Source organism: Canis aureus, chromosome 8, assembly GCF_053574225.1.
Source record: "Canis aureus isolate CA01 chromosome 8, VMU_Caureus_v.1.0, whole genome shotgun sequence".
NCBI lineage: Eukaryota > Metazoa > Chordata > Mammalia > Carnivora > Canidae > Canis > Canis aureus.
In genome coordinates this window covers 27,126,853-27,145,888 of record NC_135618.1, presented here as the reverse complement: position 1 = coordinate 27,145,888, position 19,036 = coordinate 27,126,853, and the positions used below count along the sequence as shown (strand labels likewise).

General features: G+C 38.3%; 1 protein-coding gene across 24 annotated transcripts in view; it reads left to right on the top strand.

Annotated features, from left to right (window-relative positions):
- The first annotated feature begins 319 nt into the window (after nt 1-319).
- The window catches only part of LOC144318534 (uncharacterized), a 49,851-nt gene continuing 31,134 nt past the window's right edge, over nt 320-19,036 (top strand). For 10 of the 24 annotated variants that reach the window (XR_013384541.1, XR_013384532.1, XR_013384530.1 and 7 more), the window contains exons 1-2: nt 1,468-1,827; nt 16,463-16,551. Coding sequence is in view for 6 of the 24 variants with exons in the window: in XM_077905565.1 (XP_077761691.1) it covers nt 1,823-1,827; nt 16,463-16,551 (94 nt within the window). In the remaining 18 variants the exon portion in view is untranslated. The other 14 variants (XR_013384537.1, XR_013384533.1, XR_013384531.1 and 11 more) reach the window with 7 other exon arrangements.

The window sequence follows — 19,036 nt, the reverse complement described above, 5'->3', positions numbered from 1 at the left end:
CAACAGGAAAGGAAAAATGAATCTCACAGATTTCAGCACAACATGAATTGATTTACTTCAGACGGTGAAAATCTCCATGTTAAGGTTATGCAATTAAGATCCTTCTCATTTAGATTCCTTTAATTTTTTTTTAAAGAAGTGAATTTTCTTTCATTAAGAAAATTAGAATACTCTCTCCACTCTTACTCCTGTATATGTAGAACTATTACTTAAATTACGATAATTACACTTAAGTAATGTCAGCTCTGATTTATCTGCATATGGTGCCCCCCCCCCCACTTCCATTTCCACTCACATATTCATTTGTAAATTGCTTTTTCAGGTACTCTAATGTGAATCAATTGCATTGAAGGTCACAATTAACAGCCTCCCTGTGTCCATGGCCTTTACAGTGTGACCTTGCAGATTCTTCCTTCAAGAGGTAAATCTATTTCCTTGCTCCATGTGCCTGGTCTGTGATTTGCTTTGGCCGATTAGAACGTGCTACTAATCACACTGTGCTACTTCTGAGCTTGGGCCTCAGGAGGTTATGCATGCTTCTGCTTTTTCTCTTGAAAGCACGCCAACATGTCACTGCCATGTGAATATCCTGGATCACACTGGGGGTTAGGACCTGATAAATGAATTTTGAGGGGGAGGGTCATAATTCAGTCTAGAGCAGTATCTAAAGTGGTCTTATAGTTCAACCTTTATGTAAGATGTGTCTATTTCTAAATTTTCCTAACAAAGGGGATCAAAAACTATTTAAAATATTCTTGGAATTGATTCAACAACCATTGTTAATAATTTGTTTCTTTCAGAGTCAGTGGGTTCTTGCTTATGCCTACTTACACATTTTTAATTTGTTGAAATTAAACTCTTTCAATTAAACACATGCTCTCTTCTGCACAGTTAGAGAATGAATGATTGGTGTAGTATCAAAATTTCATTTTTTGATTGTAGAATATTCACATCATTATTTCCTTTCCTCATTGTGTTTGTTGATATTCAACTTTATGATTTTCAGGACTATATCTAAAACCAGCAATACCAATTAGGGTCTCTGGAAGTTGTTTCATCTAGGACATATTTGAAATATTCTTAAATTGGTTGACCAGTTACATAAAGCATGCTATTCCCATGGAACCCACAAGATAAAACTCAGAACTACATAAATCTCTTCCTTCATAGGAAGACAATGCACATATGAAGAATTCCTTTTAGGACAAGAACCAAAAGTATATTTTAGTTTATATAACTGATGTTTACATTATCAGTATAGGACCTGATCTGTCTTAATCATTTTTGCATGTGGCTTTAGTCACTTTCTCAAGTACATCAGTACATTGTACTGATCTCTGCCAGTTTTCGTTTATAACATTCTTGAATTAATTTCAGAGATTCATTTATTCTTTGAATTAATAATGAGTAAGATCCTACAACATGTTATGTATGTACCATTCTAAGTTCTAGGGTTTCAATGGTAACCAAATGAGACAAGATTCTGGGAATTTTATGATCTAATGGGAGATAACAAAAATGAATATAAAATACACTCTCTAGTACCATTCTGTGTTATGAAGAAAAGTCAAGATAAATAGAGAGTGGAGGGAAACTATTTGAATAGAAGGGTCACTGATAGTGTATCTGAGGATACATGATTTGAGCAGAGATCTAACTGAAGTAACAATACAAGTTATAGATATTTTCTGGTAGAAGGTTTTTTACTGGATGAAGGTTCTAAGAAAGATCTTTAAAAGAGGGAGGGATCAGCTTGCACATGCCTTTTACCCTGCAGTGTTCACCTTTCCCCTTCCCCAGAACATGAACTCAGTTCTGGATAATGAGGTAAATATACAAACAAAAGTGAACATGGAAGTAGTGAAATGGAAGGCCGGAATGAGCCTGGCTCCCGGTGACATTGTACAGTTGCTGAATTGGCCCTGGATTTCCTACTGAGAACCTCTTGTTTTGTATGCAAAACTGTCTGAATTTCTTTAAGCTAGTGTTACATTTGGGGTGGGGGTTAAGGGATTGCTTCTTTTTTAAAAAAAATTATTTGTTAGAGAGAGAGAGAGAGAGAGAGAAAGAAAGTGCACATGAGTTGGGGGAGGAGCAAAGAGAGAATGGATCCCCAGCAGATTCTCCCTGGAGCATGGAACCTGATGACTTGGGGCTTGATCCCAGGACCCTGAGATCATAACCTGAGCTGAAATCAAGAGTCAGAAGTTTAACCAACTAAGCCATCCAGGTATCCTGGGATTATTCAGTTATTATTCATAGCTGAATGAATTCTTTTTTTTTCTAATTTATTTATGTTTATTGTCTGATTTTCTTTTTTTTAATTTATTTTTTATTGGTGTTCAATTTACCAACATACAGAATAACCCCCAGTGCCCGTCACCCATTCACTCCCATCCCCCGCCCTCCTCCCCTTCTACCACCCCTAGTTTGTTTCCCAGAGTTAGCAGTCTTTACGTTCTGTCTCCCTTTCTGATATTTCCCACACATTTCTTCTCCCTTCCCTTCTATTCCCTTTCACTATTATTTATATTCCCCAAATGAATGAGAACATATAATGTTTGTCCTTCTCCGACTGACTTATTTCACTCAGCATAATACCCTCCAGTTCCATCCACGTTGAAGCAAATGGTGGGTATTTGTCATTTCTAATAGCTGAGTAATATTCCATTGTATACATAAACCACATCTTCTTTATCCATTCATCTTTCGATGGACCCCGAGGCTCCTTCCACAGCTTGGCTATTGTGGACATTGCTGCTATAAACATCGGGGTGCAGGTGTCCCTGCGTTTCATTGCATCTGTATCTTTGGGGTAAATCCCCAACAGTGCAATTGCTGGGTCGTAGGGCAGGTCTATTTTTAACTCTTTGAGGAGCCTCCACACAGTTTTCCAGAGTGGCTGCACCAGTTCACATTCCCACCAACAGTGTAAGAGGGTTCCCTTTTCTCCGCATCCTCTCCAACATTTGTGGTTTCCTGCCTTGTTAATTTTCCCCATTCTCACTGGTGTGAGGTGGGATCTCATTGTGGTTTTGATTTGTATTTCCCTGATGGCAAGTGATGCAGAGCATTTTCTCATGTGCATGTTGGCCATGTCTATGTCTTCCTCTGTGAGATTTCTGTTCATGTCTTTTGCCCATTTCATGATTGGATTGTTTGTTTCTTTGGTGTTGAGTTTAATAAGTTCTTTATAGATCTTGGAAACTAGCCCTTTATCTGATATGTCATTTGCAAATATCTTCTCCCATTCTGTAGGTTGTCTTTTAGTTTTGTTGACTGTATCCTTTGCTGTGCAAAAGCTTCTTATCTTGATGAAGTCCCAATAGTTCATTTTTGCTTTTGTTTTTTTTGCCTTCGTGGATGTATCTTGCAAGAAGTTACTGTGGTCGAGTTCAAAAAGGGTGTTGCCTGTGTTCTTCTCTAGGATTTTGATGGAATCTTGTCTCACATTTAGACCTTTCATCCATTTGGAGTTTATCTTTGTGTATGGTGAAAGAGAGTGGTCTAGTTTCATTCTTCTGCATGTGGATGTCCAATTTTCCCAGCACCATTTATTGAAGAGACTGTCTTTCTTCCAGTGGATAGTCTTTCCACCTTTATCGAATATTAGTTGACCATAAAGTTCAGGGTCCACTTCTGGATTCTCTATTCTGTTCCACTGATCTATGTGTCTGTTTTTGTGCCAGTACCACACTGTCTTGATGACCAAGCTTTGTAGTACAACCTGAAATCTGGCTTTGTGATGCCCCCAGATATGGTTTTCTTTTTTAAAATTCCCCTGGCTATTCGGGGTCTTTTCTGATTCCACTCAAATCTTAAAATAATTTGTTCTAACTCTCTGAAGAAAGTCCATGGTATTTTGATAGGGATTGCATTAAACGTGTATATTGCCCTGGGTAACATTGACATTTTCACAATATTAATTCTGCCAATCCATGAGCATGGAATATTTTTCCATCTCTTTGTGTCTTCCTCAATTTCTTTCAGAAGTGTTCTATAGTTTTGAGGGTATAGATCCTTTACCTCTTTGGTGAGGTTTATTCCTAGGTATCTTATGCTTTTGGGTGCAATTGTAAATGGGATTGACTCCTTAATTTCTCTTTCTTCAGTCTCATTGTTAGTGTATAGAAATGCCACTGATTTCTGGGCATTGATTTTGTATCCTGCCACGCTACCAAATTGCTGTATGAGTTCTAGCAATCTTGGGGTGGAGACTTTTGGGTTTTCTATGTAGAGTATCATGTCATCGGCGAAGAGGGAGAGTTTGACTTCTTCTTTGCCAATTTGAATGCCTTTAATGTCTTTTTGTTGTCTGATTGCTGAGGCTAGGACTTCCAGTACTATGTTGAATAGTAGTGGTGAGAGTGGACATCCCTGTCTTGTTCCTGATCTTAGAGGAAAGGCTCCCAGTGCTTCCCCATTGAGAATGATATTTGCTGTGGGCTTTTCATAGATGGCTTTTAAGATGTTGAGGAATGTTCCCTCTATCCCTACACTCTGAAGAGTTTTGATCAGGAATGGATGCTGTATTTTGTCAAATGCTTTCTCTGCATCTAATGAGAGGATCATATGGTTCTTGGTTTTTCTCTTGCTGATATGATGAATCACATTGATTGTTTTACGGGTGTTGAACCAGCCTTGTGTCCCGGGGATAAATCCTACTTGGTTATGGTGAATAATTTTCTTAATGTACTGTTGGATCCTATTGGCCAGTATCTTGTTGAGAATTTTTGCATCCATGTTCATCAGGGATATTGGTCTGTAATTCTCCTTTTTGGTTGGGTCTTTGTCTGGTTTTGGAATTAAGGTGATGCTGGCTTCATAGAACGAATTTGGAAGTACTCCATCTCTTTCTATCTTTCCAAACAGCTTTAGGAGAATAGGTATTATTTCTTCTTTAAACGTTTGATAGAATTCCCCTGGGAAGCCATCTGGCCCTGGACTCTTGTGTTTTGGGAGTTGTTTGATGACTGCTTCAATTTCCTCCCTGGTTATTGGCCTGTTAAGGTTTTCTATTTCTTCCTGTTCCAGTTTTGGTAGTTTGTGGCTTTCCAGGAATGCGTCCATTTCTTCTAGATTGCCTAATTTATTGGCGTATAGCTGTTCATAATATGTTTTTAAAATCGTTTGTATTTCCCTGGTGTTGGTAGTGATCTCTCCTTTCTCATTCATGATTTTATTAATTTGAGTCTTCTCTCTCTTCTTTTTAATAAGGCTGGCTAATGGTTTGTCTATCTTATTAATTCTTTCAAAGAACCAACTCCTGGTTCTGTTGATCTGTTCCACAGTTTTTCTGGTCTTGATTTCGTTGAGTTCTGCTCGAATCTTTATTAACTCTCATCTTCTCCTGGGTGTAGGATCTATCTGCTGTTTTTTCTCTAGCTCCTTTAGGTGTAAGGTTAGCTTTTGTATTTGAGTTCTTTCCAGTTTTTGAATGGATGCTTGTATTGCGATGTATTTCCCCCTTAGGACTGCTTTTGCTGCATCCCAAAGATTTTGAACGGTTGTATCTTCATTCTGATTAGTTTCCATGAATCTTTTTAATTCTTCCTTAATTTCCTGGTTGACCCTTTCATCTTTTAGCAGGATGGTCCTTAACCTCCACGTGTTTGAGGTCCTTCCAAACTTCTTGTTGGGATTTAGTTCTAATTTCAAGGCATTATGGTCTGAGAATATGCAGGGGACGATCCCAATCTTTTGGTATCGGTTCAGACCTGAATTGTGACCCAGTATGTGGTCTATTCTGGAGAAAGTTCCATGTGCGCTTGAGAAGAATGTGTATTCAGTTGAGTTTGGATGTAAAGTTCTGTAGATATCTGTGAAATCCATCTGGTCCAGTGTATCATTTAAAGCTCTCGTTTCTTTGGAGATGTTGTGCTTAGAACACCTATCGAGTATAGAAAGAGCTAGATTGAAGTCACCAAGTATAAGTGTATTGTTATCTAAGTATTTCTTCACTTTGGTTATTAATTGATTTATATATTTGGCAGCTCCCACATTCGGGGCATATATATTGAGGATTGTTAAGCCCTCTTGTTGGATAGATCCTTTAAGTATGATGTAGTGTCCCTCTTCATCTCTCACTACAGTCTTCGGGGTAAATTTTAGTTTATCTGATATAAGGATGGCTACCCCTGCTTTCTTTTGAGGACCATTCGAATGGTAAATGGTTCTCCAACCTTTTATTTTCAGGCTGTAGGTGTCCTTCTGTCTAAAATGAGTCTCTTGTAGACAGCAAATAGATGGGTCCTGCTTTTTTATCCAGTCTGAAACCCTGCGCCTTTTGATGGGGTCATTAAGCCCGTTCACGTTCAGAGTTACTATTGAGAGATATGAGTTTAGTGTCATCATGATATCTATTCAGTCCTTGTTTTTGTGGATTGTTCCACTGAACTTCTTCTTAAAGGGGAATTTTAAGAGTCCCCCTTAAAATTTCTTGCAGAGCTGGTTTGGAGGTCACATATTCTTTCAGTTGCTGCCTGTCTTGGAAGCTCTTTATCTCTCCTTCCATTTTGAATGAGAGCCTTGCTGGATAAAGTATTCTTGGTTGCATGTTCTTCTCATTTAGGACCCTGAATATATCCTGCCAGCCCTTTCTGGCCTGCCAGGTCTCTGTGGAGAGGTCTGCTGTTACCCTAATACTCCTCCCCATAAAAGTCAGGGATTTCTTGTCTCTTGCTGCTTTAAGGATCTTCTCTTTATCTTTGGAATTTGCAAGCTTCACTATTAAATGTCGAGGTGTTGAACGGTTTTTATTGATTTTAGGCGGGGATCTCTCTATTTCCTGGATCTGAATGCCTGTTTCCCTTCCCAGATTAGGAAAGTTTTCAGCTAGAATTTGTTCAAATACATATTCTGGCCCTCTGTCCCTTTCGGCGCCCTCGGGAACACCAATTAAACTTGGTTTTTCTTCCTCAGGCTGTCGTTTATTTCCCTTAATCTATCTTCATGGTCTCTTAATTGTCTCTTTTTTCCTCAGTTTCCCTCTTTGCCATCAACTTGTCTTCTATGTCACTCACTCGTTCTTCCACCTCGTTAACGCTCGTCGGTAAGACGTTGTTTGTATTGGATCTCATTCAATTGATTTTTAATTTCTGCCTGATTAGCTTTAAATTCTGCAGTCATGAAGTCTCTTGAGTCCTTTATACTTTTTTCTAGAGCCACCAGTAGCTGTATAATAGTGCTTCTGAATTGGCTTTCTGACATTGAATTGTAATCCAGATTTTGTAACTCTGTGGGAGAGAGGACTGTTTCTGATTCTTTCTTTTGAGGTGAGGTTTTCCTTCTAGTCATTTTGCTCAGTGCAGAGTGGCCAAAAGCAAGTTGTATTGGGAAAAGGAGAAAAAGAGAGGAGAGAAAGAAGGAAAGAAAAGAGAAAGAGGAAAAAAAAGGAAGAAAAGAAAAAAAAAGAAGAAAAAGAGAAAGAAAAAGAAAGAAAGGGAAAAAAAGGGTGGGGGAAGCAAACAAATCAAAAAGCAAAACAAAGCAAAACAAAACAAAACAAAACAAAAAAACCAAAAACCAAAAACCAAAAAACCCACGGGGGAGTATCATCTGATTCTGTGTACTTTAAGTCCCTTGACTTCCCCTGGAAGTTGTCCGTCTAGCTGGTGTTCTGGGGGAGGGGCCTGCTGTGCTGATTTTCAGGTGTTAGCACTTGGGGGAGCTGCTCTGCCCCTGCCTGGTGCAGGTCTCAGTGGGGGTTGTTTACCCCGTGAGGCCCCAGGAGGCCCCAACCCCAGTGGCGGGGCCAGCTCTGGAGCCCTGGAGTCAGCCCCTGCAGTGACTCCAGAGCTCTCCTCTGCAGGGCCTGGAGGCTCCGGGGCGGGGCCGCTGATCTGCTCAGCTGGGGCAGGAGCGTCCTCGCTGTCCTGGGCCCTCCCGGCCTCTGCCTGTCCCGGGGGAGGCCGGATCCTGGGCTGTGTCCCGGCGCCCTGTGCTCCGGGGCCTGCGCTGTTGGATTCGCGCTCCCGCCCCGTAGCCCCCTCCGCGGAGCCACCCCCGAGCTCCCCCCCCAAGCTGCTCCCGCCCCGCAGCCCCCTCCGCGGAGCCACCCCCGAGCCCCCCCCCCAAGCTGCTCCCGCCCCGCAGCCCCCTCCGCGGAGCCGCCCCCGAGCCCCCCGAGCTGCTCCCGCCCCGCAGCCCCCTCCGCGGAGCCGCCCCCGAGCCCCTCCGAGCTGCTCCGGGTCCCGCCGTGCGCGCTGCAGCCCTTAGGGAGCTCGGCGCATCTCCCGGGGCGCAGGTGTCTGTTACTGTCCCCGGGAGCCCGAGGGCATCCCCGCCCTCCTGGGTCCTGCTCCACCTCCCTGCGAGCCCCTTTCCGCCCGGGAAGGTCGGTGCAGCTCCTGCTCCTCCGGGACGGGGCTCTCCTGTCCTGGGGACACTCGCCCCGGCCTCAGCCCGGCTCCTCGCGGGGCCCCTCCCCCTTGGAGGCCTTTTGTGTCTTTATTTCTTTTTCCCCGTCTTCCTACCTTGGTAGAAGCGCGAACTCATCTCACTGTAGCATTCCAGCTGGTCTCTCTTTAAATCTCAGGCCGAATTCATAGATTTTCAGGATAATTTGAAGGTTTTCTAGGTAATTTGGTGGGGACAGGTGACTTGGGGACCCCACTCTTCCGCCATCTTCTATTGTCTGGCTGAATGAATTCTATAACCAATATATGAGATGTCTCGTTGCCACTATCTCCTAGAATGGCTATATGGACCATCATTGGAGACTTTTGTATTTTTAGGTATTTAGGAAGTAATTCACATTACAAGCCCTGTAAACGAAATATGCCACTCTGTTTCTTCCCCCAAATTCAATTTTGTCGCTCCTTGTAGACCTTTTTTGTCAACTAGATGTACCTATTCTACATTAACCTGAATTCACAGGTGCAGGCTCAATGTGAGAGGAGAGCCAAATCTCTTCTTGCAAAGGGTGGAAAAGACCTTTCTTCCTGAAAAATGGCCGGCATAGTGATGGATACTCGGTAGGTGCTCCATGTAGTTGAGTCTGCTTACATCATCACACCAGAAACAGCTCTCTGTCACTGCTTTAGTAGCATCTATGTGTCATTTAAAGGCAGAATTGTGGCCTTTCCACATCTGTGCATTTACCATTTTCAAGAAGTTTTGGTTATCAAACCAGAAAATCATTTCCATAAATGAATAAGAATAAGAAGGTTTTCAGCTTCACTAGTTAAAAAATAAACAATATAAGTGAATTCCTTTCTTATTCATATCTTAATTTTAGTTATTATTTTTTAAAATGGATCTTTTTATTTATTTATAGCTACATGAAAAAATTCTTTTGGTTGATTTTCTCCAAAGGTTTCCTTTCCTCGCCCCTTTCCCTTTCTTTCATTCCTAAAATGTAACTTGAAAAGTGCACAAGGGCACAATCTATTTTTTATCTACGTTTGGTTGGAGATCAAATGCCAAGGAGAAAAGCTAGCTATCAATTGCATGGTCATATTTTAAATTTGGACTCAACTGGAGCATCATAGAGCAGGAATATACCCCTTCACTTACTTCCTAAGTACCTAAAAATACAAAAGTCACCAATGATGGTCCATATAGCCATTCTAGGAGGTATTGGCACCCAGACATCTTATATATTGGTTATAGAATGCTTTTTGTCAATAGGTGCCATCCTTAATTTTCCATCATTCTTGGAAAGGATTTGTTGGAAATCTCGAAGCATCATCATTTCCCCCAACCTCTGCCAGCTCCTATGCCTCAGAGTGCCAGCCAGCCCTTTGCCCTTTGATTTCTGTACTAGAGCACATCCCTCAGGCATTTCTTACCACTTGCAGGGCTGAAGTCAGCACTCTCCCAGAGTGGGAAGCTCAGGATTCCTTCCAAGGAGTTGCAGGAAAAGCTTTAACAGTTTTGGGCAGAAGATCAGTATATATTGCCTTTCTCCAAGTCAGCTGAAAAATTGTCACGGAACCCTCACATTTCCTTTAGGGATAATCAGTAAGTTTTCTTTCAGAGTTGAATGTATGTATACACTGTGGATGTCTGACTTACCCTCTCCTAATTATCCATGAGTGTCCCTTTAAGTAGTGTGTTATAATGGTAATGGCATTGTCCTGGAAACAAAGGCCCTGAGTCCTTCGAGTTCTTATCAACCTGACTTCAAGTCCCTCATCTGTGGAATGGAGTTAAGGCCTGCCCTATCTATCTCATAGGATTGTTATGAGGTTTGATGAGGTGATAATTTGTTGAGAGTTTTGTTGGCTAAAATCTCATCACTGAACCAGAACTTCCCCCCTCTCTATAGGAGTGCCTCAAAGAAGGGAAGTAATTTTACCTCTGCACCAGGCTTCTATAAATATCCAATCCTGCCAGACCAGGGAAACCCCAACACTTTCTACCTTGTAGTAATGAGACTTGGTGCAGTGGTAAATAATTACGCTGTGGAGATCAAATCCTGACTTCTTTGCTTACTAATTAGTGGGCATCTTGCCTTAGTTACTCAACCCTGTCCAAGTTTCAGTCACCTCATCTGTTGAATGGGAATAGTGATCATATCCATACTTCTGGTTGAGACAAATCTTATAAAGTGGTTAGTATAGTGCCTGGGGTATAGTAAATAGTGAATATAAGTTATTATCAATTTGTTTTTAGCATGGGCACAAGTAGGTTATGTGATACTGAGAAGATAATGGCTACCATTTTATCTTTTTTCTCTATAAATGGCTAACAGTTTACCATAGAGACTAGGGTACTTTCTTTAAGAGCTTGGTAGGTAAGTTTTTGTTTTATTTTGTTATGTTTTACCTTTTCTGTCATTTAACTGGAGGTCATTTTAATTTGAATTTGACATCTTGGCCTCTACCTTTTCATTCTACATTCTGACAGAAATGAAGGGTCTTCAGTATTTTATATAAACTGTGACTTTCATTTTCTGCCCAATGTCTGACATTTTACATTTTTATTTGTGCATTTATTTATATGAATAATCTTATAAAGGAAAAATAATAAAATTACATTTAATTATAAACTTATTTAACTTTAACTTTTGGGAAAAGGCTAAAAAGATGTGAAATATACTCTGTTCGGGAAAATCTTGTCTATGTGGTTGTAGGTTGGATTTATGACTGAAATTAATGAAATTAACCTCATCAAGCTTTCAGGAACTATAATTTAAAACACTTCATTTCCTACAATTGCAGCTAAGAAAATAGTTATTAGATCCTAAAGCTCAACTATCATCTATTTTTGTGAGAGTTTCTGAATGCATTTGTTAAAGACCTTATGTTAATTTTCTCTTAACCTATGAACAGGGAAGGTATTGAGGACCTGATGTGAGTGAGCAAAATAGGAATTTCAGGGCCAAAGAGATTTGGTGAGGGTGAAATCTAATGAGGAAATAAATATATTTCATTGATAGACTTACTTATGCCTAGGATTGGAATGGGCTAATAAGACAGGGCTCACATCCACATACCTTCATTTTTATAATACCTGTAAGCACATACTCTGCTGGGATGTCCAGTGTATCAACGTGTGTCACATACATGACCTCCCAGGTATGCCATTCAGCTGTTCTTTGTTAATCAGTTAAGGACTAGGATAATTCATAAGAATATAGTCATATGTTAGCAACCCAACTGAGTCTTCTGTGTCTTCAGACTTCTATTAATTTTAGTTTTATTCCTTAAACTTAAAATGTGTCCAAGATTCTCATATATAAATACATATATATATTTATATATCTGTCATGTATATTTAGTGGCAAAGAAAAAAGCCCTTTATCTGTGCTCCAGGGTGTCATTCTTAGTTATTTTTGGGGTTCTCATTTTCTTTTTCCTACTCATTTATTAACCTGGTTTCTCCCTCTGTTATGTTCTTCCACATACACTAGCAAAGCTGCTCCCTCCAAGGTCTTTAGAAACCTCTAGTATGGCAAATCCTGTGGGCAATGTTCAGGTATCTCCATATTTGATTTTCTGTGGCATTTGATACTGTTCTTTAAAGTTTTATCACAATTATATTTCTTCTGTAGGATCCTCTTCTTTCATGTACCTCTTAAATGTTGATATTCTTTATGGTTCTTTCTCTTCATTTTGTAAATCATCCTTAGGTATAGGATAGATACCCTCCTACATGCCAATGAGTCTCACATACATATTTTTTTTCAGTATCCCTATCCTGGTTTCTAAGCCCATGTTTATTATCATCTATTAAACTGTCCTCTTTAGATATAAAACAGCTAATTTAAATACAGTAGATTTTTTAAGAAAAGATTTTATTTATTTATTTGAGAGAGAGAGAGAGAGCACGAGCAAAGGGGCAGGGTGCAGGGAGAGGGAGAAGCAGACTCCTTGTTGAGCAGGGACCCTGAGATATGATCTGAGCTGAAGGCAGATACTTAATAGACTGAGCCACCCAGGCACCCTTAAATACATTATATTTAAAATGTAAGTCATTGCTTCCCAAATTTTCTTCTTCTCAGAATTTAAAAAAAAATTGCTTGATAATAATAATATTGTTTATCTAGTAGCTCATTAAAAAATTTCCAAGTATTGCTTTTGAATTTTTTTCTGATCATCAACTACTCCTTGCATTTCCATCCATATCCAGTCTCGCTCTCCTATCTGTGTTGGAGATCCCCCAAACCACATCTAGCTTTAATGATTTACTAGGAGAACATGCAGAACTCAGCATATGCCTATACTCACAGCTAAGATTTATTTATAACTGGGTGATACAAAACAAAATCAACAAAGGGAAAAGGTACATGAAGTGAATTCCAGAGGTATCAGGAATAAGCTTCCAAGAGTTATCTCATTGTGGCAACTCACAGGACAGATTTCATTTCTTTAGCATTAAATTGTGACAACATATATGAAATGTTGTCTATCTGGCAGCTCATTAGAGGCTCAGTGTCTCAGGTTTTTATTGGTGACTGGCCGGTCATATAAGCAACATCTATCTGCCTAACACATATGAAAATTCCAGATTCCCAGAAGGGGAGAAGGATTTATATTCAGCAGAAACCTTATTGTTGGTGTAAACAGTTTGAGTACAATGAGCCATTCTAATCAGTTAGGGAATGTTGGGAACCTTTCTAAAATCCAAGTTTCCAGACACCAGCCAAAGATCAACATTGCAAGCAGGTCTTTCTAAGAATACCGATCTCTGGCCTGCTACTATGTAAACTCTCTTCTGCACTTTATCAATTACATCAAATGCCTTTCAAAAATACATACCAGTTCTCTGATTAATCTTTTTTTGGTCTCCATTAATTTCACTCTAAAGCCCAATGGCCCACTCAATAATGTATCTCAAAGGTCTATCATAGGACCTAGCACATGGTAGTCATTGAATACATTATATAATTGGAAAAATATACAAAATTCCTCATAATTTTGTCATGTTCTACATTTTCCAATGTCATCCATCACCCCTTCCCCAGGCATATTCCATATTTTAGGAATTCCAAACTCTGCTCTTCCCATGTTTTCCCACATGTTCAGCTTTTTGCAATGGAAACTTCTTTTTCCTAGAATATTCTTTCCTCTGTTAGCCACCTGGCAAAGTCAAGCCTCAGCTGAAGTGTAAGCTCCTACTCTCCCATCCCCCTGTAATGTACTCTAGGCAGAGTTAGATATACTACACATACATCTCTGATATGGTCCTTATTGCTCTTGAAGATTTCAGAACACATGCAATGAGAATGAAGAGGTGTTTTAATATGGAAGGTCAGTTGGTCACCTAGACAGATGGCCACAAGGTCATATTTATTTGTTTGCCCAGTGACCTCACTATAGTCTAAGACCAGACTCTTGGCCTCGTGTGCTCAGAAACTAGCCTCAGCCATGTTTCAGTTAATAAGAATGATTGGACATAAAGATGCTAACTCACACTAAGAGGCCCAGCAGAGGCCATTTTGTGAATTTAAAATGAGGAACATCTGTGAAGCTGACTTTACATTCACATTTGTCTGATAAGTACATTTGCTCCCTGTAGATAAGCTGTACTGAGAGCCAGATTATCAGAGAGATGCTTGAGAAACATGGAATCAGTACAAGGGGATTTATATACATTATATAATTTCAATATTTTATGGCATTAGGCTCCCTTAACTGGACATAACCATCTCAGCAACAAAGATATATTGTAGGCAGAGCAGATAAGCCTGCAAGCCTGATAAAACTCTTTCTGGATGGTATTTGGATGAAAGCTCCCAAACTTTTCCTCTTTTTTGCCTGTATATGATTCTCATTTTCTTTCTATATTTAAATGGCTGAACTATCCCTTGTATGATTGGCACTTTCTTTATTATTTTATTGCACTTAAATAAGATTATAGTCTAAATTTTGTGGGCCTGGAGACCAGTCTATTTCTTTAAGTGGAATTTGCAGATCTCCACTTTGATAGATTAAGTGTTGATTTCTGAGGGCAAAAATTGTTTTTCTTATTCCTATTTTATTTTGGAGGTGATGAGGAGACTTTTGCATTGTAACTGCTTGTTTATTTTCATATTTGACTTACCCAGAAACCTGTAATCTCCGAGAGATTGGTGACTATGATTTATTGATTTTGGTGTCTTGTTACCTAGCCCAGAATTTTATTACAGAAAAATACGTTCCTTAAATGTATAGAGGTTAAAAATTTTCATTGGTAGTAAAGTTTTCTTTCTTTCTCTTTTAAAAAATATTTTGTTTATTTATTTGGGGGGGACAGGGCTAGGGACAAGCAAATTGGTACAGAGTATAAAGCCCAATGTGGGGCTCAATCCCACGACCCCAAGATCATGACATTAACTGAAATCAAGATTCAGAGGCTTAAGTGACTGTGTCACCTTGGCATCCCATTAAGTGATGTTCATTTTCATTAATATTTTAAGCTACCTTAAGTGAAAGTATTACTTTAGAATCTATAATAATTTTAACATTTTAGAATTTGTGATTTTTGTGTGTGTGTGTTCTGCAATTTAGCTTCTTTTTCAGAAAGTATATATTCAATCAATGAATAATATGTGAAACAGAGAAAAAGAAAAAGTAGTTTATTTATTTATTTATTTGTTTGTTTTTTAGAAAAAGTAGTTTAAAGCAATGGATCTTGTGCTCCATTTCATGCAGATTCCCCATAATTCTTACATATACATATATTCCTACTCATCTCTGAATCTTTGCTGTTTTTCCTCTATCTGACTAGAAACCATTTTTAAAAAGATTTTATTTATTTATTCATGAGAGACACACAGAGAGAGGCAGAGACATAGGCAGAGGGAGAAGCAGGCTCCATGCAGGGAGCCCGATGCAGGACTCCATCCCTGGACCATAGGATCACGTCCTGAGCCAAAGGCAGATGCTCTACTACTGAGCCACCCAGGCGTCCCCATCTTTTACTCTTTAACAGTCTTACGTGAATACACCGTGTGATGAGCCCTTTCAATGATCAAACATGGTATAACTCGTACTGCATTATTTTTTTTCCCAAACCATTTAAGAGTAAGTTGCAGAGATGATTGCTTTTTATTTCTGAATATTTTCATGTCCATTTCCTAAAAAAGGAAAATCTTCTATATAAGCACAGTGCAATTATCAAAATCAAGAAATTAACATGAATATAATAGAATTATAGATTATATAAACTGCAGACTTCATTCAGATTTGTTTTTAAACAGCTTTTATGGAGGCTCTAAACAAGTAATGTTGTATCTAGCCACCGCCCCCCCAAAAAAAATCCAAGGTCATGTGTTGCCTTTGGTGATAATATATCTTAAATCTTCTTTAATTCACTTTCTGAATCTTTGTCTCTTATGATATTGATATTTTTGAAGAGTAGAGTCAGTTATTTAGGATAATGTTTCTCAATTTGGATTTGTCTAATGTTTCCGTAGGATTAGACTCAGTGTATGATCGGTTGGTGGGAATACTATAGATCTAATGCTGAATTCCTCTTAGTACCTTCTGTCAGAAGGCACATGCTATCAATTAGTCTCATTATTAGAGATACTAACTTTGATTATTTGGTTAAGGTAGTGTCTCCTGGTTTTTTCCCCTGCAAAGTTATTATTTTACCCTTTGTAATTAATATGTATCCTCTGGATAGATACTTTGACACTATGCAAATATCCTGTTACTCCCCTTAGAGTCTACCTTCTAGTTTCAGCATCACTGATAATTTTGGCTTGAGTCAATTGTTATTGTGAGGGTTGCCAAATGACAATTTTCTAATCACATCATTCTGCCTACATTTGTTAGTTGGCTTTCTGGGGGAAGAAAGAGCTTCCATCCTCATCTTTTTTTCCTATCAGTGAGGACACATGGACCCCCTATTCCATGCAATACTATCTTTATTTATTTTGATATTCACATTGTGCCAGATTTGGCCAGTGGGGACCACTTTAAATTGGCGTTGTGTCCTTTTGGCATGTCCACACCACTCCTTTGAACTCTTTCAGACTTTTTGGCATAACAGGGTGTTTCTGGCTTATCTTGTACTTTTCTTTCTTTAGCTCTGGAATCAGCCATTTCTCCAAAGACTCCTGGTACCTTTCAATGGACAATGGAGAATGGTATTTAGACACCAAGATCTGGATGTCAGGTAATTGCAACTGGGTTGTCTTAGACTTTTAGGCCTTTTCAGATAACGGAACTAGGAAATTGAATATATATAAGAATATTCTTATATACATGTATTAACAATTTTACATCCTACTTTCATAAAATTTATTATCTTCTAATATAGTATATATTTTTTCCTTATAATATTGGTTAATATAAGATTTGTTGCCATTTTTTTTTTTCCTACTAGAATTTAAATTCCACCATGGTAGGGGCTTTTCATTTGCTTTGTTTATGAACACATCCCAAGCAGCAAGAATAGTCCTGGGCTTAGTGGTTATTTGTGAATGAAAGAATAAATTCATTTCAGGGAAAACAAAAAATGTTTAGGAAAGAAAATACAATTATATTATATAGTTCCATTGGAAATAGTACTTCTATAGTTAAAAACTATAGTAAATTAATACTGAATATTGATATAGATAAAATTATAATAGAAGTATATTGTAAAGATGGAGGGAAGATGAAGGAAAACAAAATCTTTATTTTTTAGACAGTAGATAATGCCTAACATTGAAAAATTTTTTTGTTTCTTTTTGTTTGTTTCTTTGTTTTCACTATGTAGTTGAGTGTCAAAAGACACAGGGAAGTTGAAGATGATTGTGAGAAATCAGGAAGTGGGTGGTGGAGAGGGTTTAGAGGACTACATTTTTATAATAAGTAGAACAAAACTACTTGATTTATTAAATTAGATGCATTTGGTATAAATACCTTTAATATATTCTCTAACCATTTCCCTCCATATATAAAATATACCTTTGATGAATAATAACATAAAAAGATCTTGAAAGAAATACCATAAATGAATGACTATGTGAATATACATAAATTAATTTTTCTGGAATCTTCTCTAAAATATATCCTTTCTTTAAGGCAAGTCGACAAAAAGCTGTATCAATGGACAAGAGTTTTTATGCTAGACTGCACTTTGGCATGGAACTATCTGCCTCTATTGATGAAATTTTTTGTCTTATTTAAATGTTGTTGAGACTGTCACTTGTAAACAGTATGAAGAATTTTTCTTCTCGGGATGCCTGGGTGGCTCAGTGGTTGAGCGTCTGCCTTCGGCTCAGGTCAGGATCCTTGGGTCCTGGGATTGAGTCCTGCATCAGGCTCCCTGTGAGGATCCTGTTTCTCCCTCTGCCTATGTCTCTGCTTCTGTGTGTGTGTGTCTCTCATGAATAAATAAAGAAAATTAAAAAGAAAAGAGTTTTTCTTTTCTTCTTACCATCAGATATTGTGTATTTCTGCAAAGCAAGTGGTTTGCTTTATTTTATGAAATGGCAACCCAAAAAGCCAACATTGTTTCTCTGTAGGGTATTAGAAAGTTCAGAGACAAAATTCTCACATCTGTGGCAAGTGTACAGGATCTCCGAGTATGTATCTTGTTTACTAGTTGGTGCTCTCCCCTTCATTATTGCCCTCCTGCTCTAATTTTCTCCTCCTGAGTTTATCACATATTTGTCATAAGTTGCATTGTTTTGTACTTGATTAAATCTGTTGAAAACAAAGAAAGGTATAAATAAGTAAATAATGACTAATTACATATATTTTTATCCACGAAAATAGGGAATTATTTTTGAGGTGTTCCTAAACCCTAGAGGTAAAAGATGTATAAACTTTTTAAATTACTTGCTTATTTGGAACTTGTTTTACTTTTCTCAACTTAGTTAACATTTTCCTAATCTTGCTTATAATTACATTTTGAAGGAGACATTTAAGACAATTTGAAATCAATGTGTTTCGTATTTATTTAAAAATTATAGGACAATAGATTTTTGGGTTAGAAATGGAGGTAGTGATTTTGTAATATAAAATCCTATAATGAGCTACTCATTTGATTCCAGGTTTCTTTCTCTTGTTCTGTTGGAAAAGCCTTTCTTTAAGCTGAAGTACACACACACACACACACACACACACACACAATCTTTTCTAGAACTTTCTCTGCAGTATGTAATGTGCTCAGCACCAGGAAAGCTCAAGTAAATAAAATTAGCTCCTTCAGTGAGCTACTCTCTGAAACCTGTTTCCTCATGTGTCAAATGGAGATAATAGCAGCACCTATCACACACACAGAATTTTGGTCTGAGTGTTGAATGAATTAATGCGTATAAAGTACCACCACACTGTTACGTGCTCACTAGGTGTTTACTGCTGCCATATATTTGACAGGTTTGTTGCTAACATCAAGTGAAAGTACTTCGTAAAGTCCAAAGCACTATTAAAATGTAAGGACGTGCCAGTAAATTAAATCTTAGTAGTGTTAGGTTATAACTACAGTTGCTTGAATACTTTTTCTGTCTATGATTCTACTTGGAAGCATGTTAATTGTTTATGTAATCACTTTTTTTGGAAACCACATACAGTTTTTTTTCCCGCATACAGTTTTTAACATGTATGTTATTAACTTTCATATTTAACCCCTCATTTCAGTGTAATACCTTTCTCAATCTTCATCCTGACAT